The 24,540-nt window shown below is 39.4% G+C and overlaps 1 protein-coding gene across 1 annotated transcript in view; it reads left to right on the top strand.

Annotated features, from left to right (window-relative positions):
- Positions 1 to 24,540, top strand: part of XRN2 (5'-3' exoribonuclease 2) — a 91,032-nt gene that overhangs the window by 32,699 nt on the left and 33,793 nt on the right. The window contains exons 10-21 of the mRNA XM_081097205.1: positions 3,144 to 3,218; positions 3,305 to 3,438; positions 3,536 to 3,593; positions 3,677 to 3,784; positions 7,816 to 7,860; positions 10,586 to 10,714; positions 15,128 to 15,246; positions 17,758 to 17,893; positions 19,405 to 19,512; positions 19,605 to 19,694; positions 20,493 to 20,565; positions 24,216 to 24,299. Coding sequence (XP_080953331.1) covers positions 3,144 to 3,218; positions 3,305 to 3,438; positions 3,536 to 3,593; positions 3,677 to 3,784; positions 7,816 to 7,860; positions 10,586 to 10,714; positions 15,128 to 15,246; positions 17,758 to 17,893; positions 19,405 to 19,512; positions 19,605 to 19,694; positions 20,493 to 20,565; positions 24,216 to 24,299 — 1,159 coding nt within the window. The remainder of the gene's footprint in view (positions 1 to 3,143; positions 3,219 to 3,304; positions 3,439 to 3,535; positions 3,594 to 3,676; positions 3,785 to 7,815; positions 7,861 to 10,585; positions 10,715 to 15,127; positions 15,247 to 17,757; positions 17,894 to 19,404; positions 19,513 to 19,604; positions 19,695 to 20,492; positions 20,566 to 24,215; positions 24,300 to 24,540) is intronic.

The raw sequence follows: 24,540 nt of genomic DNA, 5'->3' as shown, positions 1-24,540 counted from the left end.
CTTTTTCTGGACTCTGTTCTGTTCCATTGATCTACGTGTCTTTTTATGCCAGCACAGTGTTGTTTTGATTGCTGTAGCCTTCTAGTGTAATTTGATATCAGGTAGCATGTTATCTCCAACTTTGTTCTTCTTTCCCAAGATTGTTGTGGCTATTTGTGTGTTTTTTGTGTTGTCTTTTTTTGTTGTTGTTTTTTTGGGGGTTTTTTTTGTGGTTCAGTGTTAAATTTAGGATTATTCTAGTTCTGTGAAAAATGCTGTTGGTATTTCTATATGGATTGTGTTAAATCTGTAGATGCTTTTTGTAGTATGGACATTTTAACAATGTTAATTCTACCTATTCATGAATACAGCATATGTTTCCATTTATTTTTATTTTCTTCAATCCCTTTCATTAATGTCTTGTAATTTTCTGAGTATAGATCTTTTACCTCCTTGGTTAAATATATTCTTTGGTATTTAATTTTCTTTTGATGCAACTGTGGATGGGATTGTTTTCTCAAATTCTGTTTCTGATAGTTCATTGTTGGTATACTAGAGGCCCAGTGCACAGATTCATGCACCGGTGGGGTCCCTCAGTCTGGCCTGCGGGGATCGGCCGAAACCGGCAGTCCTACACCCCCTCATCCTGGCCCTGCTGTACCTGCTGCCGCCACTGCTTGGTAGGCTCACTGCCGCTCTGCTGTGGTCTCCGTGTGCCTGTCCTAGGACGATACTGGTGCGCCCCTGATGGAGAAGCGGCCGCCGGCTTGCGTCCAATCAATCCCAATGCTGGTCCTGATGCCAGAGGAGGGAGGGGCGCGCAGGAGGAGTGTCCATGGGAGAGGCTTGTGCCACCACAGCTGCGCTTGCCTACCATGAGCCCAGCGTCTGGCACCTATTGGTCAGCTGAGTGGAATTCCCGCTTTGGGAGCTCACTGACCACCAGGGGGCAGACGCTCAACACAGGAGCTGCCCCCTAGTGGTCAGTGAACTCCCACAGCCAACCTCCCGCGCCCGGCCAACCTCCTGTGGTTTCTCCCCCCACACCCCGCCAGCTGGCAGGCCAACCTCCCGTGGTCCCTCCCCCAGGCTGGCCAACCTCCTGCAGTCCCTCCCCTGGCTGGCTGATCCCCCAAATCAGCCCCAATTGCTGGCCAGGCCAAGGGACCCCACCCATGCATGAATTCATGCACCAGGCCTCTAATATAGATATATAGATAGAAATGCAATTATTTCTGAATAATTTTGTATCCTATTTTATTGAATTTATTTAAGAGGAATTTTTTGGTGGAATTTTTAGTGTTCTCTCTATGTCATGTCATTTATAAGTAATGACAGTTTTCTTGTTTCAGTTTGGATGACTTTTTTTTTGTTTTGGTTACTGTGTCCAGCACTTCCAATACCTATCTATAATAATTAAAGTGTAATATGCAAATTGGCCAAATGGCTGAACAACAGAACGACTGTTCGGACGTCCTTCCAGACAACCTTCCAGAGGAAGCCAGGGCTGTGAGGGCTGAGGCAGCCTTGCACGAATTTTGTGCATATGGCCTCTCATGTTGAATAAAAGTGGTGGAAGTGGACAACTTGATCGTATGGGAAATGGCTTTAGTTTTTTCCTGTTGAGTGTGATGTTGGCTTTGGGTATATCATATGTGGCCTTTATTATGTTGAAATATGTTCCCACTATTCTCACTTTGCTGAGAATTTTTATCATAAATGAATGCTGGGTTTTGTCAAATGCTTTTTCTCCACCTAATTATATGATCAGATTTTAAGTTTTTAAGTAAATAAACATTTAAGAGCATGTACATACTCTTATATTATTTCCACTTTTTCTAACATATCTACATGAGACTTAGATCTTATAGGTAATGCATATTACACATGGTTTATTTGTAAGAGTTATTTTTTCAGTGGTTATGCTTCTTAAAAGGAACTACAAGTCAAATATATTAAACTTTTTGTTTTAGATATTAAAGTTACTCCTAGTTTCTACATGTTTTGGGTTATTTGATTATATCCAGTCCCTTCTAAAGGGGTTTTTGTTTTAATATATGGAAGCTTTTAAAAAGATATGCTGAGCCCTATCCAGTTTGGCTCAGTGGATAGAGCATCGGCCTGCAGACTGAAGGGTTCCAGGTTTGATTCCGGTCAAGGGCACATGCCTGGGTTGCAGGCTCAGTCCCCAGTGTGGGGCGTGCAGGCGGCAGCCAATCAATGATTCTCTCTCATCGATGTTTCTCTCTCTCTCCCCCTCTTCCTTCCTCTATGAAATCAATAAAAATATACTTAAAAAAAAAAAGATGCTGAGTGAAGAAAGGTAGGTAAGAAATATACTATATGTTTACAGAGAAAGATCTAGAGGACTTTACATCAAAATGCTAATATTGGTTGTGTGTGGGTAAGGAGTTGGCAAACTACAGCCCTAAATTGATTGCAGATTTGGCCTATGAGCTAAGAGTGATTTTTATACATTTAACGGGTTGCAAAAAACAAAAAAAATAACATAAAACAATATGGGAAAGAGACCATATATGACCCCTATAAGCTAAAGTATTTACTGTCCCCCTTCAAAAAAATCATTTGCTACTCCTTGGTGTAAGTGTGACTGGGATCATGGGTAATTTTTATTTTCAAAACTAGAGGCCCGGTGCACAAGATTCATGCACAGGGGTGGCGGGGAGGGTCCCTCAGCCCGGCCAGCGCCCTCTCGTAGTCCAGGAACCCCAGCTGGCTTAGCTAGCAGGCAGACATCCCTCTTGCAGTCTGGGGCTCTCACAGTCCGGGACCTCTCCTTATCGCCTGCCTGCAGCGGAGGCGGGAGAGGCTCCCACCACTGCCATTGGGCTCGCCAGCCATGAGCCCGGCTTCTGGCTGAGCGGTGCTTCCCTTGTGGGAGTGCACTGACCACTGGGGGCAGCTCCTGCATTGAGCGTCTGCCCCCTGGTGGTCAGTGCACATCATAGCGACTGGTCATTTCACCATTCGGTTGATTTGCATTTTACGCTTTTATTATTTAGGATGTTATGGTGAATTCTTTTTTTATTTTAAAAAATAGAGTATTAAAATGGGGATCTGCTTTTTAAAAAGCCATATTTATTTGATTGAAAATTTACAGAGTTTAGAGTGGACATGTTTAATCCTTGATCCCTTTCTTGTAGCACGATGAACTTGCAGATAGTCTTCCTTGCGCAGAGGGAGAGTTTATCTTCCTTCGTCTTAATGTTCTTCGTGAGGTATGTAGTCATAATCATTGGAATTGGTACTCTAAGAGAAGTGTGCCTTTAATAGCTTTAATGCCAATGTTCCTTTTTGGTTGTAGTATTTGGAAAGAGAGCTCACCATGGCCAGCCTTCCATTCACATTTGATGTTGAGAGGAGCATTGATGACTGGGTCTTCATGTGCTTCTTTGTGGGAAATGACTTTCTTCCTCATCTGCCATCGTTAGAAATTAGGTATGTGTGTTTTTGTGGGTTTTAAGACTTGCTTTAGCCTCCTTGCCTTTACAGTGCATACTAGTCCTAATGTATAATATTTGTTTCCTGGTGGCAGGGAAGGTGCAATTGATCGTTTGGTCAACATATACAAAAATGTGGTACACAAAACTGGGGTAAGTTTACTCTTGAATAATTTTAAAACAGAAGTATTTGCTTTTATAAGAAGGTCATTTTACATGTATTTTATTACTTACAGGGTTACCTAACAGAAAGTGGTTATGTCAATCTGCAAAGAGTACAGATGATCATGTTAGCAGTTGGTGAAGTTGAGGATAGCATTTTTAAAAAGAGAAAGGATGATGAGGTAAAGTGTTTCTATTGCAGTAGCTAAATTGCTCCTGTCTCTAATAGGCTGTGATGATCCTGTGATTGTACTTTAACCTCTTTGAGTGCATTGTTATATCATTATAGTGTATAGAACATCACTGTAATCATGAGTGGTAGTGCTTTCATTATTTTATAAAGGTTTTGATGCTTGCTTTGTGGAATTATATATATTGTACACTGTGAGTTGCATTGTAATTTTTTTTCTCTTCATATTCTTAAGATATAAATCTAAACACCTGTCTAATCAGTAGGATATTAAATGAGGGTTCTAAGGCTACAAGAATGCTGGGATTGAGCTGCCATGTTTATAGGAAATATTTATGCTCTGGAAGACAGGTTAAGAGCTAGGAACTTTGTACTCTGGTAGTAGAATGTAGGGGGTGTGATTTGGATTGCATCAGCCAAGGCAGAGGGTTGCAGCTTTGAGTAAGAAATTTAAACTTAAAAGAGAGAAATAAGGTGGGGAGGGTGGGTAGATGGGTGGGAAGAGATCAACCAAAGAACTTGTATGCATAACCCATTGACACAGACCATAGGGTGGTGCAGGCCTGGGGCCAAGTGTGTGGAGGCAGGCTAGAAGAGGTCAGTGGGGGAAATAAGGGCACATATGTAATACTTTCAACAATAAAGATTTTTTTAAAAGTGGGAAACAAAGCTCTTAGGAATTGATTACATCTGATAGTGTGGAGGGCTTAGGTGAGAAGTTTGGGGTTTTGACCTGGACAGTTGAGTTTGCTGGTGCCATTTACTGACATAGTAAGTACTGAGGGTAGAGCAGGTTAGGGTGGTGACAAGGTAGAAGTCAAATTTCATTTTGGAGATACTGAGTTTGAGTGATACCTCAAGCATTCAGGACACCTGAAAGGAGAAAAGCCCAGAAAGCAATTTGATTGATATGTGTAAAGCTCAGAGTAGAAGTTTTTTTTAAAGGAGATTTGAGAACCATTAGCGACTAGGAGGTACTTCAAGTCATGAGTGTGAACTTGAAATCCCTGGGAGCTTGTATGGAGTGAAAGTGCCTCCAACAGAAACCTCGAGACATGTGGGCATATAAGGAGAAAGAGGAGCCAGTTCTAGAGAGATAGGAGGAAATACCTGAAGAGAGGAGACAGATATGCACAGGCCCCTAGTCTGCAGCCAGGGGTTCAGAGGCCCTGGGGAGTGAGTGTGGAAGAGGGGCAGCAGCTTGGAGGCTGAGTGGGTTGTGGGGGAGGGGCAAGAGAGGCAAGCAGTGGGTAAAATGAGCAGATAATAGTAGCAGATAAGAGTGAAGGAAATCCTTTTGGAAACTGATTTTATAAAAAGTCATATGGCTATTTTAAGCAAATAGCAACATAATATTGCTATATTGCTTCATGATCTCCTAACATTACAACATGTCGTTGTATCTGACAAGATTTCATATTTTCTTCAATTTTGTATACTGTAGCTAGTGATCTCTTATTTTAGAATTTGGAGTACCATTTTAAGTAAAAGAGTGAGTGGATTGTAAGCAATCCAAAGCTTTTGGTATTTGGTAATCTTCTGTGATGGCAAGAAATTTTCATATGTAAAATTCAAATAACAGAACTAACTTTGTCTGGGATACCAAATGTCTACCGGGATATCAAATGTCTACCAGGACAGCCATTGTTAAATAAGTCTTCAACAATTATAGTGGCTCCACTTGACCTACTGCCATTTATGTTTTAAGAAAAAACTATATGTGGTGTGTACTGCTTGGTGTAAAAGCCTCATGTTACAACAGTCTTTTTATGTGGCTTTAGCAGACTTTACACTGTTAAATATTGGTGATATTTAGCATTAGGGCAGGTTATATGGGATTTGATAGATACCAGAGTGCTTCAGATTTAGTTAATAATGGTTTTCAGCAGCCTGACAAAAAGGACATTTTAAAACTTTGGGTCTTTTTGGTGTCATTGACATCATATGATATCCATCAGTATGGTTGGGCATGGGGGGGGGGGCGCGGAATTTATGAACTCTCAGAAATTCCATTTAAAAGTATATGGTGCTATGTATTTTTTTGGAAAGTGTGTCCACTTTTGACAGATTTCCAAAGGAGTTGATAGCACCCAGGTGGACCTATTGTGCATAGGTGTGACTACCACTCTTAGAAATAGGTATTTAACTGACTAGCAGAACAGATAGTAGAAGAGGCATGCATCAATATTTATTATTTAAATTGAGCAATTAGGTAAATGTGATGCTTTTTGTTTTATGAGCTTTGAGGTTTGCCCTTTAACCTTTTAACCTTAGAAATATTCTGTTTATTCATCAAATATTTATTAAGTGTTACCATGTGCCTGATAGTATTCGAGTGTTAACTGATACAACAAACAAAACAAAACAAAAAAACACAAAAATTTCTAACCCTGCAGTGCTGACATTCTTCTGGGGGAGATGAATGATAAGCACAAAAGCTTAAGTAAATTGTGTAATGTGTTAGGGATAACTGCCATGAAGAAAATTAAAGCAGGTGAGGAAATAGCTGGGAAGGTGGTGATAGGTAGCTTGCAATTCTAGAAAAGGTGGTTAGGGGGTGCCATGCCCACAGATGACTTTGAATAAAGACCTGAAGCCAAAACCGGTTTGGCTCAGCGGATAGAGCGTCGGCCTGCGGACTGAAAGGTCCCAGGTTCGATTCCGGTCAAGGGCATGTACCTGGGTTGCGGGCACATCCCCAGTGGGAGATGTGCAGGAGGCAGCTGATCGATGTTTCTCTCTCATCGATGTTTCTAACTCTCTATCTCTCTCCCTTCCTCTCTGTAAAAAATCAATAAAATATATTTAAAAAAAAAAAAAAAGACCTGAAGGATGGGAGGGAGTAAACCATGCAGACATTTGCAGGAAGAGCATTTCAGATGGAGGGAATAGCCAGTGGAAAGGCTCGGCAGAAGCATACCCAGATGTTCACAAAACTGCAAGGAGCCAGTGTGGCAGGAGCAGAGAAGAGATCGGAAAGATGATGGCAGGCCAGATCTGGCAGGACCCTACAGGTCATTATACGGACTTTAGCTTTCACTCTGGAGGGGTTTGAGTATAAAAGTGACAAGATTATCAAAGGGCCACTAGCTGTAATATTGAGACTCATTGTATGGAGGCAAAGATAGAAGCAGGAAGTCAGGTCCAAGGGAGCTAGTATAGTTGTAGTGGAGGTGACAAGAGCTAGTTGGATTCTGCATATTTTGAAGATAGAACCAATGGGATTGGCTAATGGGTTAAATGCTAGGTGTGAGAAAAAGCTATCAAGATTGAGTCCTAGGCATTTTGTCTGAGCAATTGAAAAATGGTCTGAGCAACTGATGAGCAAGCAACATCAACCCCAAACCCTATGCAGTTGAAATCACAGCTACATTTTGAAAACTTGATGATGCAGTCTGGACCCTTTCCTATGAGTTAAAATTGGCCCAGAATAAGCAGTGTGAACATCTGAATGTCCTTCCTTTAATTAAATTGACTTTTTAGAGTCCGGAGGTGTGGGTGGTGTTTGCATAGAGCCCACTTCTCTCTTTACCCACTGTGTCATATATGTTACAGAGTTAGAAATTGTCAAGCCCTTTTTAGGTAACAGAGGTTCGCTATTAAATTGTCTTCTCAATATTTTTAAACTGGCATCTTGATTATGAACTGACTTCAACTACAGCTTAAGAATTCTTTGTTTTTCTATTTGTATCTTCTCCACATTGGTAGCCTGTTCGCTCCAGGGTAGAGCCAGTAGTTTTTGTCATGAGTCTTTCATTCTTTCCTGGAATGATATAAAAACCATCTGAAAAAAATTAAGAGGAAAATTAAATTGTACCTAAATATAGAATGCTCTCTACCCATCTAAAGTTCTGATAAGCAGCACTTAAAACATATAGTCTATTACCTAGTTTAATTATGTACCTAGGTTTCTGGGGTCTTCCTTTAAAAACTTTAATTGTCTCTCAAATCATTCCTGGTAATGTTTAACTCTTACATTTTTGTGTAATTATTTGACAGAATATGTGGATTTTATACTTTTAGGACAGTTTTAGAAGACGACAGAAAGAAAAAAGAAAGAGAATGAAGGTGAGTTTTAATTAATATAATAAGATTGGCAATAGCATGACTTACAGTTTGGAAGGAAAATGTTTGTTACAATAGCTTTTTATTTCTTATCCAGTAAGGGTTGGATAGGGGCATAGTGCTCCCCCAGCTGCCTTCTTACCTGGAGAAAGAATGCTGGGGTTGAAAGTAAAGAAGTCCTTTTTCAAGCATCTGAAGGGATACAATTGATGGGCAGGAGGGGGTGGTTGGCATTTATCCTAATCAGGTATTGCTTTTGTAATAAAAACAGTTAACCTTTTGTATCCTCTTGAAAGTTAAATTTTGTCTACATCATTGTCAGGTTAGTATTCCCAGAACATGACACTCAAAACTTTGTTGTTTCTGTACTCAGAAATCACCAGTAACTCCTTAGTTTCCTCAGAATACAGTTTTATCTTCGTCTGGCATGCAGAGTGCACTATGATCTGGTCTAATTCTACCTGCCCAGCTTTTTCCCTTCTGCCTTCTTAATACACCATGTACCTCCAGACTCAGATCACTGCCTTCATTTGGTACCTTCAAATGTGACTCCCTCACATCTTACCTTTTCTACAAAGTCTGTATTTCTTCTGCTCATAGACTAGGTGGAGCAGTTCTTTTCGCTCTGGGGCTTCTTGCAGTGATATTTGTTTTCTTAATTGCATGCTTAACTTCTTTAGTTCTTGTTTTTCTTATCTTCCTTACTAGATTTTAAACTCATGGAGTTTAGGGACTGCCTTTTATTATTATACTAGAGGCCCAGTGCACAAAAATTTGTGCACTCGGTGGGGAGGGAGGTCCCTCAGCCCGGCCTGTGCACTCTTGCAGTCTGGGACCCCTCGGGAGATAACGACCTGCTGGCTTAGGCCTGCTCCCGGGTGGCAGAGGGCAGGCCCAATCCCTAGGTGCAGCCCCTGGTCGGGCTCAGAGCAGGGACGATTGGGGAGTTGGGGGCCGCCCTGTCATGCACAGAGCAGGGCGATCGGGAGGTTTTGATGCCACCCTCAGTCACACTCAGGGTAGGGCCAATTGGGGGGTTGGGGCACCGTCCCCTGTCACACTCAAGGCAGGGCCGATGGGGAGGTTATGGCTCTACCCCGTCACACACAGAGCAGGGCCCATGGGAGGGGGGGTGGGTTGGAGCGCCGCACCCTGTCACACACAGAGCAGGGCCGATCAGGGGGTTGGGGCGCCACACCCTGTCACACACAGAGCCGCAGGGCGATCAGGGGGCTGGGGAGCTCCCCCCTATCAGGCACAGAGCAGGTCTGATCAGGGGGTTGGGGCGCCTTCCCCTGTCACGAACAGAGCAGGGTGGATAGGGAGGTTGTGGCCCCGCCCCCTGTCACACACAGAGCCGCAGGGCGATCAGGGGGTTTGGGCACTGCCCCCTGTCACGCTGATCCCGGTGCTGGGAGGCATATTACCCTTTTACTATATAGGGTAGAGGCCTGGTGCATGGGTGGGTGCCGGCTGGTTTGCCCTGAAGGGTGTCCTGGATCAGGGTGGGGGTCCCCACTGGGGTGCCTGGCCAGCCTGAATGAGGGGCTGATGGCTGTTTGCAGCTGGTCACACACCCTCCAGTGTGGGGGTCCCCACTGGGAAGCCTGGCCAGTCTGGGTGAGGGGCTGAGGGCTGTTTTCAGGCTGGGACTGAAGCTCCCAACCACTCCTTTTTTTCTTTTCTTTTCTTTTTTTTTTATTCTGGGCCAGCTTTAGCTTTGAGGCTTGGCTCCAGCTCTTAGGCCTCCGCTGCTGAAAGTAGGTTTCTGGCCTTTGCTTACAATGTTGCGATCCTGCTGGCTGAAGCCGGGCGGACTTAAGCAGGTTTCTGGGGTTTTGTTTAGCTTCTATATTTGTTACATAGTTGCTTAGAGTTGCAGCTCAGAGGCCTGCAGCGGCAGGCGGGGAACGTTGGAGTCCTCTGTCACTGAAGCAAGCAAGCCTCATGTTAGTTTCAAGCTGCCTGGCTGCCGGCCGCCATCTTGGCTGGCAGTTAATTTGCATATTTCCCTGATTAGCCAATGGGAAGGGTAGCGGTCGTACACCAATTACCATGTTTCTCTTTTATTAGATAGGATTTTGTTGGAATTGAGCAATTTCAGGAATTTAGAAAAGAAAACCAGTAGAGTTGTTTAATATTGCAAGTAGGTTCAAAATCACTTAGAATGGCAGGGGCATATTTATTTTCTACCCTCTATATAATTATTTTCTTTCAGTCAGTGTCTATTTAAAAAATCTCTCTTGTATCAGTCAGCCATGATTGTTAACTTTTACTGCTTTAGTCATAGCTCTAATTAATTGGAAAGTGAATTAATTCTAGGAAAGTGAAGAGTAAATAAAAGTTGTATTTCTAAGTATAAATCAAACTCTTGACTTGTTTTTTTTATCTTATTAGTTATACTTAATTTGCCTAGAATTTTGTCTTGAATGTGTTCTGAAATTGTAAGTAAACATAATAGATTAGCCTAATTAGCTGGGATAGATTCTCTGTATATATCAGAACAGTGAGTTATTTGTACTTTCAGAGTTGTTAAATATTGCAGACTATTATTTATAGGGTAAGTTTCAATCAGATCCAAGTGTCAACAACTATGTAATGTGAATGGAAATCCATTTTCACTTTTTAAGTGCTTACAGTGGGGACTCTATTTTGTTGCCCTCTTTTCTTCCTGTCATCTGTGTTGTCATTTAATTTTAATTTCTACATTTATTTCCATTTATGTTAGAGAGATCAACCAGCTTTCACTCCTGGTGGAATATTAACTCCTCATGCCTTGGGTTCAAGAAATTCAGGTTCTCAAGTAGCCAATAATCCGAGACAAGCAGCCTATGAAATGAGGATGCAGAATAACTCTGTAAGTGACCTACTCTTATGTGGCATTGAAGAGTGGTGACTATCACATGTCCCTTGAGTTGTGTGTAAATTTTATCACTTACCCTAGAGTTGTTTTATAGTTTTTCCTATTTCTTTTACCTTAAGATATTTTTAATTATGTTAAGTTTATTTTTATCAATATGAAAATATCTAAATAATATGAAAGAAAGAAAATGGATAAAGTATAGATAGCTCAGTGGTTGCAGTGATTTAAATGGGACCAAGGTACTAGGTGGTGATGGTGCTGGAAGCATCACTTGGACATGCAAACGTCTCATAGCTAGAGCAAGAGAGATGGGTGGGTTTTGCTGCCTATTTCCCCTTTCCTTCCAGGGATCAGTCAGGGTCATTTTGGAGAATAGTATTCCTCAATTTTTCGAATACTATAGATACTCTTTACTGCCTAAACTCTTACTCTCCAACTCAGCTCTGTGTAATAGTAGCAACAGACCATGGGCTCAGAGCACATGGGCATGGCAGCAATAGGAGTGAGGAAACAGACTACCAACCAACATTCACAGATGGCAGATAAAGTTATTGCTTATTTTGGACTAGTAGGCATGAGAGAAAGAGTGTGTTATAGAGAAGGCAAGATAGTATGTAAGGTTTGGTATCGTATGTAAATCATTGCTTTGATATATCCAAGGAAACAGCCTAAGTTTGGATGTTTAGATTTCATTATTCTGATAGTTATTGTATTGATGCTCAAATCCCTTATTACAGGGCAATCCTATGAGGAGAATGTTTGCCATATCAGGAGACTGATTGGATTTGTCTTGCCATAAATTCACACCTCAAAGTTTTAAGGACCTTACATTTGAAATTTGAGAACTGAGATTTTGCACCTCTTGAGAGAAGCAGCCTAGGTTTCTGTTGTGTATTTTGTTGTTTAATTTTTGTTTTCTGGTCTTATTCCTTACACCATTAACAGAATGGGATATGGAGGGTCAGTGAAAGGGATTGCAATGAGACACGTGAGTCAAACAGAAAAAACTGATGTTCATTATTTAAGATTATAAGGGACTACAGTCCCCTCAGAGGAACTGAGAGTGACAAGTATTCTCAATCAATGGCTGATAGAATATTTTTCTCTGAATCTCAGGCAGTCAAGTAGGTTTAACCTTTGCCAGCTGTGGTGCTTTGAGAAGGATTCCAAAACTATATTCAGACTCTACAGGACTAGATCCATTAGTGATTAATATCTGACATGGAAATAGGAGTGGAGAGATTGGTGATTATTTGATCCTGTCTTAATTCCTCTTGACACAATTGTTTCTATTGGAGTCTTTGCATGGAGGGATTTTCATCTTGAATGTTCCAAGTTTAAGAAAATTATGAAGTGAAATTATGAAATTTCTTTAAAATCATGAAGTTTATTTGAAGGGAGCCTTTAAGATTATGTTTTATTTTTTCTAAATGTTTGGGCGTGTTAGTCTCAGTTGACTGGTGTCTACTGATGGTCTGCCTTGTTAATGTTCTATTAGATAGGTTTGTTTCCTCATAAATATGGTTTTATTCGTGGCTTTATTTATATTATGTAAATATGCTTTTTTTGGTTTTTTTAAAATATATTTTATTGATTTTTTACAGAGAGGAAGGGAGAGAGATAGAGAGTTAGAAACATCAATGAGAGAGAAACATCGATCAGCTGCCTCCTGCACATCTCCCACTGGGGATGTGCCCTCAACCCAGGTACATACCCTTGACCGGAATCGAACCTGGGACCTCTCAGTCCGCATGCCGACGCTCTATCCACTGAGCCAAACCGGTTTCGGCATAAATATGTTTTTAAATGTTGCATTCAGAAGTGTGGTTTCATTATATCTGTGACCAGTTTCAGTTTAGTAAGTTTGATTGCAAAAATAGCTTTTTCAAAAGAAATTTGAGGTGGTATGAATCTGGTATGTTTAGGAAAGAATACTTTTTTAAAAATATGTATTTTTATTGATTTCAGAGAGGAAGGGAGATGGACAGAGAGATAGAAACATCAGTGATGAGAGAGAATCATTGATCAGCTGCCTCCTGCACGCCCCCTACTGGGGATGGAGCCCACAGCCCAGGCATGTGCCCTTGACTGGAATCGAACCTGAGACCCTTCAGTCTGCAGGCCGACGCTCTATCCACTGAGCCAAACTGGCTATAGGGGTAGGAAAGAATACTTTCACTAGTAGAGCTAGAGCAGAAAGGAGAGCAGCAGAGATTTAGTATTAAAGAAGAACAAGCACCTTTTTTTTTTTGAAGGTATATTATTTTTATCTAAAGATAGAGTTTAATGTTGTTTGTCAATTTGGGAAAGTTTGCTTTTTACAACAACTCTGTACTTAGACAGTTGACAGGAACATCATTCTTATAATTTGATCCAAATGGATTAGTGTTGGGTTTAAAAAATAATGATCACTTAATTAATGGTAACTACTTGGTGCCAGCAGGCAGTATGTTATTGGTCTTTCACATGTATTGTTTTATTTAATCCTTGCAATAACCTGTAAAGAGATAGAACATTATCATCCCCATTTGAAGCAGAGCCTGACAGAGGTTAAATAAATTGCTCAGGGCCATACATTCAGTAAAGATTGGATTTGGTATTTCAAACTCAGATCTGTCTGACTAAAAATACCCATCTCATTTTCCAAGTACAACAGTTCCTTCCTGAATTTATTGTTATTGGTGTATTTTTTTAATAGTATTGGCCATATAGTATCATGATAAAATTGATATTACACATTTTAAAAAGGGAAGTGTTATATACTCTATGAAATATAATCTTACTTTGTGGTAACTTTTCTTGGCCTATTTTATGAACTGCCTTTATACTAAGGTTTTATTTATAGTATTAACAGAGCCTCCTTAGTCCTGGCAGGGTAGCTCAGTTGATTGGAGCATTGTCTCCATACACCAAGGTTGCAGGTTCAATTCCTGGTCAGGGCACATACAAGAATCAACCAATGAATGCATAAATAAGTTGAACAACAAATTGATCTCTCTCTCCTTTTCTCTTTCCCTCTCTCCCTCCCTCTCTTTCTCCCTCACCCCCCCCCTCTTCCTTTCTCCTTCTCTCTCTCCCCCTGCCTTTCTTCCTCTACTTTAAAATCAATAAATTAAAAAAGAGACTCAGTTCTCATTTTAAAAATAATTTAATTTACTTGAAATATCTAGTATACTGTGAATAACAGAAGAATACCTTTACCATGGAAATCTTTTCTGCCACTTATGTTTTTGGTCATTTAACACACAACGTAAAGTTGCAGAAGATTATAATTTTTAAATTAAATATTAAGATACTTTAGGGTGCTACTGTGTTCATTGAGTTAGGTATAGAAGAAGATAAAACTGATAATACTTTAAAGTGGTATCTAACTCTGAAATAAAATCTACATTTTTCTAAGATGACTAGTAGATTTTTATTTGTGCATTGAATTTTAAAACAGTATATATAGCCGAAACCGGTTTGGCTCAGTGGATAGAGCGTCGGCCTGCGGACTGAAAGGTCCCGGGTTCGATTCCGGTCAAGGGCATGTACCTGGGTTGTGGGCACTTCCCCGGTGGGGGATGTGCAGGAGGCAGCTGATCGATGTTTCTCTCTCATCGGTGTTTCTAACTCTCTATCTCTCTCTCTTCCTCTCTGTAAAAAATCAATAAAATATATTTTAAAAAAATAAAATAAAATAAAACAGTATATATAAAATAATTTAACAGTTACCTGACAGAGTCTTATTATTAAACTAGAGGCCCAATGCACCAAATTCATGCAAGAATAGGCCTTCATAGCCTCGGCCACCATCGCAGCCCCGACTCCAACCGGAACGTTATCCGGATGGTCATCTGCCGTTAGCCTGTTTCGGTCGATTTGCATATTATGCTTTTATTATTATAGACGGTTGCTTTTCAGAGTGGTTGTACTAGTTAGAACATTTTATTTAACTTTATTCTCACCAGTATTTTTTTTTTTTAGTATTGACTTTTTAATGTGTTATTTATTTGTTATGAATTTATGTACATATATGTTTTTTCCATTTACAACTTTGTTATGTAATCAGTGGAATGTGATCATAACTTTGTAGCATGAGGGGACCACCAAAGAAAAAAATATTCCTCTTAGAATTTTAAAAGTGCATAAAATTAAATTTTTATTTTGAAGCGGTTTTTATCCTAAGAATGTTCAGGGTTTTTTTGTTTTTTGGTGTAAGCGTAAGCTTGGTACAATATTACTTGTTTGGGGGGAGGTGAAGTAGGCCAAGATTGGTGTTTGTATTTTCTAAATATATTTACCATATCTATTTGATAACTTAAAGAAAAAGTGGTATCATGAAACATGGTGGTAACAGTTTGATGTGAATTCTTATGTGAAGTGAATAATTAAATCCTGTCTCTGTAATGCTCTAATTGTCTGCAGAGTCCTTCAGTATCTCCTAATACAAGTTTCACTTCTGATGGTTCCCCATCTCCGTTAGGAGGAATGAAGCGAAAAGCAGATGACAGTGACAGTGAACCTGAGCCAGAGGATAATGTCAGGTGAAGATATTATTTGATTGCATTTTGTTAGCAAATTGCTGAAATAGATGTGGTATAATTAATGCTATTTAGCTTAGAGCAGCAGTGCCTGCAGATGCTTGCCTGTGATCTTTTTATCCACAGTAATTAATGTGAAGGTTTAAACTAGTCAGTAAATTCCAGAGAGATATATAAGCTACTATTGCTGTTAAAACTAAGTATCTAGATTAGTATGCGTGCAGGTTTTCGTCCTCCAAACCACTTTTCCCTCTGAGACCAAGCACTTGGTCGGCTAGACATGAGGTGTTTAGCTCTGACTATGTGATCTGAATGTTACCAGTTTGAGATTAAATTTTCAAGCTGCTTAACCTACTAAGTTCAGTTACACTTGGATACCTTAGTGTAGTTTGCTTTAATCTTCTCATTTGAAAAGGTTATTCCTCAAAATGAAATACACAAACGACATTTGGTTAAGAAATAAATGTATATTTTTTAAAACCACAAACTTGCATATGCACAATTATATTTCATGGCAGAGAAGTGTCCCTTTAGCTGTTTAAAATTTATAATAGGAAACTTTGATTATTTAATTTATCCAGAAGTTTTTGGTCATTATATAGTAAGTTTAACAGCCTCTGTGTAATTAAATCCAGGTTTGCAGCCTAGGCTCCAAGTATAAAAGACCAACAATCTCAATAATTGAAACTCATTATGAATTTAGCAAAATGATAAATTTCAAAGTTAAACAAACAATAGTGGTCCACAGCTCATACTGCTTTTATGGGACATGATTGGTATGTTTGTATTTATGATAAGAAACTTTTATAAGTGTCATGTATGATACTGCATTTTTCTAATATTCTTTGATATTAGATTCTGAGATCTGGGGTGACTTGTACTGGAACGTTTACCTGATCTGAGTTTTTATTCTCTGATTCTATAACTCTGGACTTTCTTCTTAGAGTGCTTTTTGTTTTACTGTGTAGCCATCATGTTTAATACCAGCGTAATATTTAACTTGATTTACTTAGCACTTTATTGTTTAATCCTGTTGCTGAGGATAATCAAGGTAGAAATGCTTCTATCAAGAAATGTTTGGCCCTAGCCAGTTTGGCTCAATGGATAGAGCATTGACCCTCGCACTGAGCGGTCCACCGTTTGATTCCCGAGCATGCAGGAGGCAACCAATCAATGTGTCTCTCTCACATCAATGTTTCTCTGTCTCTCCCTCTCCCACTCTCTCTAAAAATCAATGGGAACATATCCTCAGGTAAGGATTAATAACAACAAAAAGAAATATTTGGAGTTTTTAGCATTTATTTCATTGATATTTCCTGTAAATAATGGTAATCCACATTATGGATAGTAGATATTTCTCCTACTGATATTCTATGAATACTTTGTGAGAACTTAAAATTGATATGGTGTATTCTGAAACACGACTGCAATTTGTAAGATCTGGTACATGGTAGAAAATAGCTCTTAAATGAAGAATCATTTTGATGTTCTTGATCTGTGCTGGTGTAGGGTTTTTTTTTTGTGTGTGTGTGTTTTTAAAGTTTTTTTTGGGGGGGGGGGCTTTTTTAAAATATGTTTTTATTGATTTTAGAGAGGAAGAGAGAGAGGGGGAGAGAGAGATGGAAACATCAATGATGAGAGAGAATCATTGATTGGCATGTGCCCTTGACTGGAATTGAACCCAACGCTTCAGTCCACAGGTCGATGCTCTATCCACTGAGCCAAACCAGCTAGGGCTTTTTTGGCTTTTTTTTGTGTTTCTTCAATAAAATGTTTAAATCTCTCAAAGTATGAGAAATGAGTACTTAAAAAAACATATGCTTTGGGTTAAAATAGGGGTTTTTACATTACTTTTTTTGGTGATTAGCGATAATTTAGTGAATCGATTGACTTGCTTCTCGGTAGTAGAACGTACATACATACCTTAAGCCAACAGCACCTCTTATCTGAAAGGGGTAAGGTGGCCCAAGGATAGAGTAGGTATACATATAATTTCTGCTTGGTTCCCAGAAATGGTTTTTATAAACCACTTTTTGCCTTTTAAAAAATGAATCGTGCTAGTCATTTCCTAAAAAGTAATTTGACTGTTTGGGTACAGTTTAAATATGTTTTAAACTGCAGAACTTGATCAATATAAAATTTCAGTATTTGAATTTAAAATGTAGTTTTAGAATTGTCCCACAATCTAAAACTACATGTAAAACAGTATGAAAATTTGAGCAAACAGGTGTTATTAAAGTAGTTTAATAAATGGTTGTTCTTTTTTTAAATGTAGTTTTATAATGGTATGACTAGTTTGTGTTTGGTTTTTGATGTTTAGCTATCTTTAAGTTGATAATAAATCCTGGGAAAGTGGACTTTTTAGAAATAACTAAGTGAAGTTGTGCTGCATTACTGTTAAACTCATTTACGTTTCACCTGGATATTAAATATACATTGATTTGGCCAATAAATTGGTAGATAATTACTGAAAGTATATTTAGTCGATGTAAACTGGCTTTGACTGGTTTGTAGGCTATGGGAAGCTGGTTGGAAACAGCGGTACTACAAGAACAAATTTGATGTTGACGCGGCTGATGAGAAATTTCGTCGTAAAGTTGTACAATCTTATGTTGAAGGGCTCTGCTGGGTTCTTCGATATTATTACCAGGTACAAAAAGAATATTTTTCTCTAAAATATTATAATAGTGTATATTATTGAGATATATTCTGAAATTAAGCCCATTCTTCCTTTTTTAAGTTTCCTATTTAGAAGTTCATAACCTTAAATAATACTTGTTTGTAAAGTTCCTTAAATGTTAGTATATAAACAAAGCTAATTTGGGTTTCATTAAAGGATTTTAGCATTAAATTGTGTGATAGAGTATACTTTGGCTTTCATGTGATTAAAGTTTGGTGTGTTTTTTTTTAAAAAAATAACTGAATAACTACTAATCACTAAATGATTGAACAAAGGAAAACTGGAAAATGCTAGTAAGAATTTGAAAGGAATTTGCATGATATAATTGCCTCCATGTAATGTAGTGATGTTACATGAAGTGCATTCTAATTGGAGTAATCTCCATCTGACTGAAAACCTTCAATAATGGAGATGTCAGACTGGTGAGAGATTATGTAAACATAGGGGATATAATACTGTTAGATAATATATGGCTTTATACTCTGAGAATGAAGCAAGTTAAGTTTGGTGTGACCTGGGAGTAGATGAAGTTTGTTGGTAAGTAGGAAGTAATTTAATGCACTAAACAGTAATATAGTATTGATCGTGAAATATTCTAATTTCATGTTTTACTCCTACCTTTAACACGTTAAATGCCCTGTCAGTCACCGGTGACTGACACTATACTTTCCATTTCGAAGACAAAACAGGCTGGGCTCTTAAAGTGTTAAGATTTTAATTTATTAGGCACAGAGTCAAACACCAGGAAGACTCCTCATTACTTGCTTTTGTTTTCTTTTCAATGGGTATACTTAAGTATTTTTATGGTAAAGAGAAAGTCACATGAAAATATAGGGAATTGTAAAATGAAACTTTTGGCTGTTTTACTCTCAACCTCTGTTTCAGTGATGTTCCTTACCCACCCAAATAGGCTCAAGTAAGTGTAAGCTGCATCTGCTCTTCATTATATTTGATAATGGCAGCTCTAGAGTTGTAGAGAAATGCCTTGAAACACATTTAAGGCTAAAAATCATAACCATATTGTGTCTAAATACAAATTTTGGTGTTAATTCATTATTAAAGACTAGAGCCCCGGTGCATGTATTCATGCACATTAAGAGGAAATTAATTAGAAGAAATATTTTAGAGGCCAGAGGGGGACCACAGGACCAGGGCGTGTCTGGCCCGTCTCGCCCAGTCCCGATAGGCCGGACCCCAACAGCAAGCTAATCTACCAGCTGGAGTGTCTGCTCCCTGGTGGTCTATGCATGTCATAGCAAATGGTCGAATGGTCAGAGGGACAACTAGCATAGGCTTTTAAATATTTATAGATGCTTTGCAGAAAGTTCAGATTTAATCAAAATAACTTTTAGGACTTGTGGGAAAAAATTAATATATGGAATATATACTAGAAGTTGTGTGTTAATATTCTAATTTTTGTTTGTATTTGTGACTATCATTAACATAGATTTTTGTTTTTGTTTTGTCATTAATGATTTGAGGGCTGTGCTTCCTGGAAGTGGTATTACCCGTTCCATTATGCACCATTTGCTTCAGACTTTGAAGGTATTGCGGACTTGCCTTCTGATTTTGAGAAGGGCACTAAACCGGTAAGCTTAATTATTTAGAGCCATTAAATTCATAGAATTTTGGCTTAGATAAAAATTGTGTAGCTTATCTGAAACTTTTTTCTTTCTTGCAGTTTAAACCACTGGAACAACTTATGGGAGTTTTTCCAGCTGCAAGTGGTAACTTTCTACCTCCATCATGGCGAAAGCTCATGAGTGATCCAGTGAGTCTTAGCATTTTGAGTGTGTTGGTAACTGGGTTTTTGTCATAGGTTTTACTAATATTAGTCACAGTTGGTTTTGCATTTTAGTTGAAACAGTAAAGTATAGAAACAAAGTAAAAGTATGTGAGTTCTACTATATATTTTTCATTACTTTTTCCACCTCTTGTTTCCTTGGCATCAGTACCCCACTCAGTAAATAAAATTGACTTGTGTTTTGGAGAAATTATTTTTTAAATTACTTTATTATTATCATCATTATTTTAAATTTATATTTATTGTTGAAAGTGTTACAGATGTCCCCTTTTTTTCCCCATTGACCCCTCCACCACTGCCCCCCAGGCACCCAGGCCTTCACCACACTGTAGAACTTAGAACAAGTTGTTTTGTTCTGAGTCTGTTTTGACTTATTCCAGCCCTTTATGGTGGCTACAAGAGCTCAGAAGACTGACCTACCTGAAATCACCTCTGAGCTTGTTTTGTGTGCTGGCTAAAAAGAATGAGACCAAGCTGGGAAGGAGGAGTTGTTGCAGTCAATAACTCTTCGCTCACTGTCTTGGGTCCACAGTTGTCAGCTCTACAGTTCTATAATAATGCTTTTTTTCATCATTTAAAAAAATATTGTTAATTTTGTTTTACTAGACCTAGAATTAATCACCTGATATCTTAACGGTTTTTTGAAAGGAATGAAACCTCATTTTCTCATCAGGCTTGATAACTTGAATGAAAATTATAACAAATGCCTGTATAACAGCAGCATGTAACTTTCGTTTTGAATCTTTACTTTTCTTCTTGATATAGGATTCCAGTATAATTGACTTTTACCCTGAAGATTTTGCTATTGATTTGAATGGAAAGAAATATGCGTGGCAAGGTAAAATTTAGATATTATTTCTTTTTGTTAAAATAATCTTAACTTTTTGGTAAAACTGTGAGAAACATGATTTATAGAATGGAAGAATTACTGTAAAAGAAAGATAAATATTGTAAGAATTATATGTGAAAATTTAGTGTCTTTTCATTTAACCTGGGATTAGCAATGATTAATGGTAGTTTTAATAGCAACATTCTGATAAACAGTAAATTGGGTTGAAATACCCAATTAATCATCTTATCTTTCATCTCCTTTGTGGTTAATTTATTGGACTTGGGACTTGCTCCTTCCAGTTAGTAGTAGCTCATTGACACCTTGTTAGGTTGTTGAGAGAGAGTGTCTGTGGAGACTGACTTGTACGCCATTGAAACATTTGAAAAAGGTATTAAAAATTTGGTTAAATACTTGGCATTAATCATTACTTAAAATTTACTTCTTATATATTAATTTCTCATTCCTTTGTTCACATAATTTATAAGACTCCTATATAATAAGAGGGTAATATGCAAATTGACCCTGGATCAACCAGTCACTATGACGTGCACTGACCACCAGGGAGCAGACGCTCAACCTAGGAGCTGCCCTCTGGTGGTCAGTGTGCTCCCACAGGAGGAGCTCTGCTCAGCCACAAGCCATGCTGATGGCTGCGAGCGCAGTGGTGGTGGCAGGAGCCTCTCCTGCCTCCTCTGCAGCACTAAGGATGTCCAACTGCGGCTTAAGCAGTCAGTTGGACATCCCCCGAGGGCTGCCAGAGGGATGCCTGACTGCCAGCTTATCCTGGTCCCCCGGGGAGCAGGCCTAAGCCGGTATGTAGACATCCCCCAAGGGGTCCCGGACTGCAAGAGGGTGTAGGTTGTGCTGAGGGACCCCCCCCCCCCCCCCCAGTGCATGAATTTTTGTGCACCGGGCCTCTAGTGGCAATATAAAATTTGTACTAAATTCAAGATGCTACTTAACACTCATAAAGTGTGTGATGACTAATTGTAAAACACAATAAAGAGTTTTTCACACGGTAAGCCCGTTTCATCAAATCATTTTAACCTCCCTTCCACCATACATTTTTCTAGGATGATAAGCATGTTTGGTAAATCATGTTTTCTCTCTTTTAATTTGGTTGTACCCTGTGGTATAGATGACCAGTAAAATGACTCAAAGAGAGTTGTGGGGCAAAGGGAAATAAATAATAATTTACAATTTAAAATTGTTATATTTTGCCCTAGCCAGTTTGGCTCAGTGGGTAAAGTGTTGGCCTATGGACTGAAAGGTCCCAGGTTCGATTGTGGTCAAGGATACATGCCTGGGTTGCAGGCTCAATCCCCAGCAGGAGATAGCAGATCAATGATTCTCTTTCATCATTGATGTTTCTATCTCTCTCCCTCTCCCTTCCTCTCTGAAATTAATAAAAATATATTTTAAAAAATAGGATATTATATTTTGAGATTTTTTTAGGTTTGATTTGTACTTTATGTCATAATGGAAATTTCATATTACTATTATGAAATTATAATGGAAAATGCAACCCATTGATTAGGGTTAAGTGCTCCCTGGTCATATTTTGTTGTATGCAAATGGATTGGGGCATTAGATGGTTTTTGAAGATGCTTTGTGGAGGGAGAGGAAGGATAGGAGAATATGAGGGGGTAAAGTAAAAATATATGTAAATATATTTGTTTTAAATAAGTCCTTATGTGGGTTTATTAAATATAAGTAAATATATAAGCATGCAGGTGACTTGATGATTATATCATCTATATATATAAAGAGCCAGGGGCCGTCACATCCGAAACAACCAAACGGACGACCAAACAGGCTGAGTGGGGCGACAGAGCTGGCCGGGGGGGGTTAGTAAGGGACGACCAAACGACTGAACAGCAGGCTGCGTGGGGCGACCAGGCTGGCAGAGGGGTTAGTAAGGGACAACCAAATGACTGAACAGCAGGCTGTGTGGGGCGACCAGGCCGGCAGAGGGGGCAGTGAGGGGCAACCAGGCCAGAGGAATGGGGCAGTTGGGGGCGACCAGGCCAGCAGGGGGGAGTGTGAGGGGTGACCAAGCCGGCGAGGGGGGGTGGCAGTTGGGGTGACCAGGCTGGCAGAGGAGGCCAGTGAGAGGCAACCAGGCTGGCAGGGGGGCCAGTTAGGGGCAATCAGGCAGGCAGGCAGGCAGGTGAGCAGTTAGGAGCCAGTGGTCCTAGATAGTGAGAGGGATGTCCCCCGAGGGGTCCCGGATTGGAGAGAGTGCAGGCTGGGCTGAGGGGACAACCCCCCCCCACCCCCCCCCATGAATGAATTTTGTGCACCAGTCTATATATATAAAATTTTGTGCACCAGTCTATATATATAAAAGCCTAAGTGACTGTTACGACCAGATTACCGGCCATTAGCTATGATGCCACAGTGACCACCAGGGAGCAGACACTCAATGCAGGAGCTGCCCCCTAGTGGTCATTGTGCTCCCACAGCCAATCTCCCACGGCCGGCCAACCTCCCGCAGCTTCTCCTCCCAGCCGGCCAACCTCCCGTGGTCCCTCTTCCTGGCCAGCCCCGATGGGCCCTGATCACTGGTCAGGCCGAGGGGACACCCCCCCCCCACTTGTGCACGAATTCGTGCACTGGGCCTTTAGTTGTAGTATAAATTGTCAAGAGGAAAAGTAAAGCAATGCACAGTGATTACAGTTTCTCCATATCCTTGCCAACACTTGTTAGTTCTGGTTTTTTGATAACTGCTATGCTAATTGGTGTGAATTGGTATCACACTGTTTTTTACTTTCATTTTCTTAATGATTATTGATAGTGGGCATTGTTTTCATGTACTTATTGGCTATTTCTATGTCTTCTTTAGAAAAACATTTACTCACGTCTTTATCCCGTTTTTGAATTGGGTTTTTGTTATATGAATGCTTTACATATTCTGGATACTAATCTATTACATGATTTGCATATATTTTCTTACATTCTGTGGGTTGTCTTTTCACTCTGTTGATAGTGTCCTTTTGATGCATAAAAGTTTTCAAAAATACTTTTCTTTTTTTAATGAGAGTGCAAGGGAGAGGGAGAGAGAAAATAAACATCCATTTGAGAGGGAAACACAGATTGACTGCCTCCTGCACGTCCCCCACTGGGGATCGAGCCTGCAACCCAGGCATGTGTGCTTGACCGATATCGAACCTAGGACCCTTCAGTCTGTAGGCCAACGCTTTGTCCACTGAGCCAAACCGGCTAGGACCTTTCTGAGTATTTTAGTTGTTATGATCTCTTTTTTTTACAAAAGAAGAAACTAAGTCCTAGAAAAATGAAAGGCTAAGCTCACACCCTTGGGAGTTTAACTGGCTTGCCCAAGCACTTCCTACTATAAGTAAGGCTAGAACATAGACTGATATCCAGGGGACCTCTTGTTCATTTAATTCAAAAATTTTATCATCAGAGAGTTAAGATTTAGCAGATGTGGTTTTTTCATATGAGCCATTTTAAGGGTGGAAAATATAAAGGATCTTTTCTTATACCACAAAGTGGAAAGTATTTACACCTTAATTTGGCGAATAGAGTTCAGTTCCAAATGTTTTGATATTAGCAGGGACACCCCACTAGAAATGTTTATTGGTGAATCTGTGATTCTAATAGCCCGGGTGGCTGGTGTACATTTGTCTCCCCAGGTGTTGCTCTGTTGCCATTTGTGGATGAGCGCAGGCTGCGAGCTGCCCTTGAAGAGGTATACCCAGACCTCACTCCAGAAGAGAGTAAGAATTATACTTTCACTTGCTCAGCACTGAGTCTGTGTAATGTAGACTTTACATTTTCTTATAAAGTTTGACCCCTTTTTTTCATTTGTCAAATTTCCCATAAATGGGACATAAATCATTTATTTTACCTCTTTTTAACAAAAGTTAACTTTGCCTTGTAAAATTTATTATCCATAAATTGAATAATAAATAAAAAATTTTAAGTCACAAATATTTATTAAATTTGTAAGAAAACATC

The sequence above is a fragment of the Myotis nattereri genome (assembly GCF_964212035.1).
Source record: "Myotis nattereri genome assembly, chromosome: 8".
NCBI lineage: Eukaryota > Metazoa > Chordata > Mammalia > Chiroptera > Vespertilionidae > Myotis > Myotis nattereri.
The sequence above is the reverse complement of the archived record's forward strand: the minus strand, read 5'-3'. Positions and strand labels throughout refer to the sequence as shown.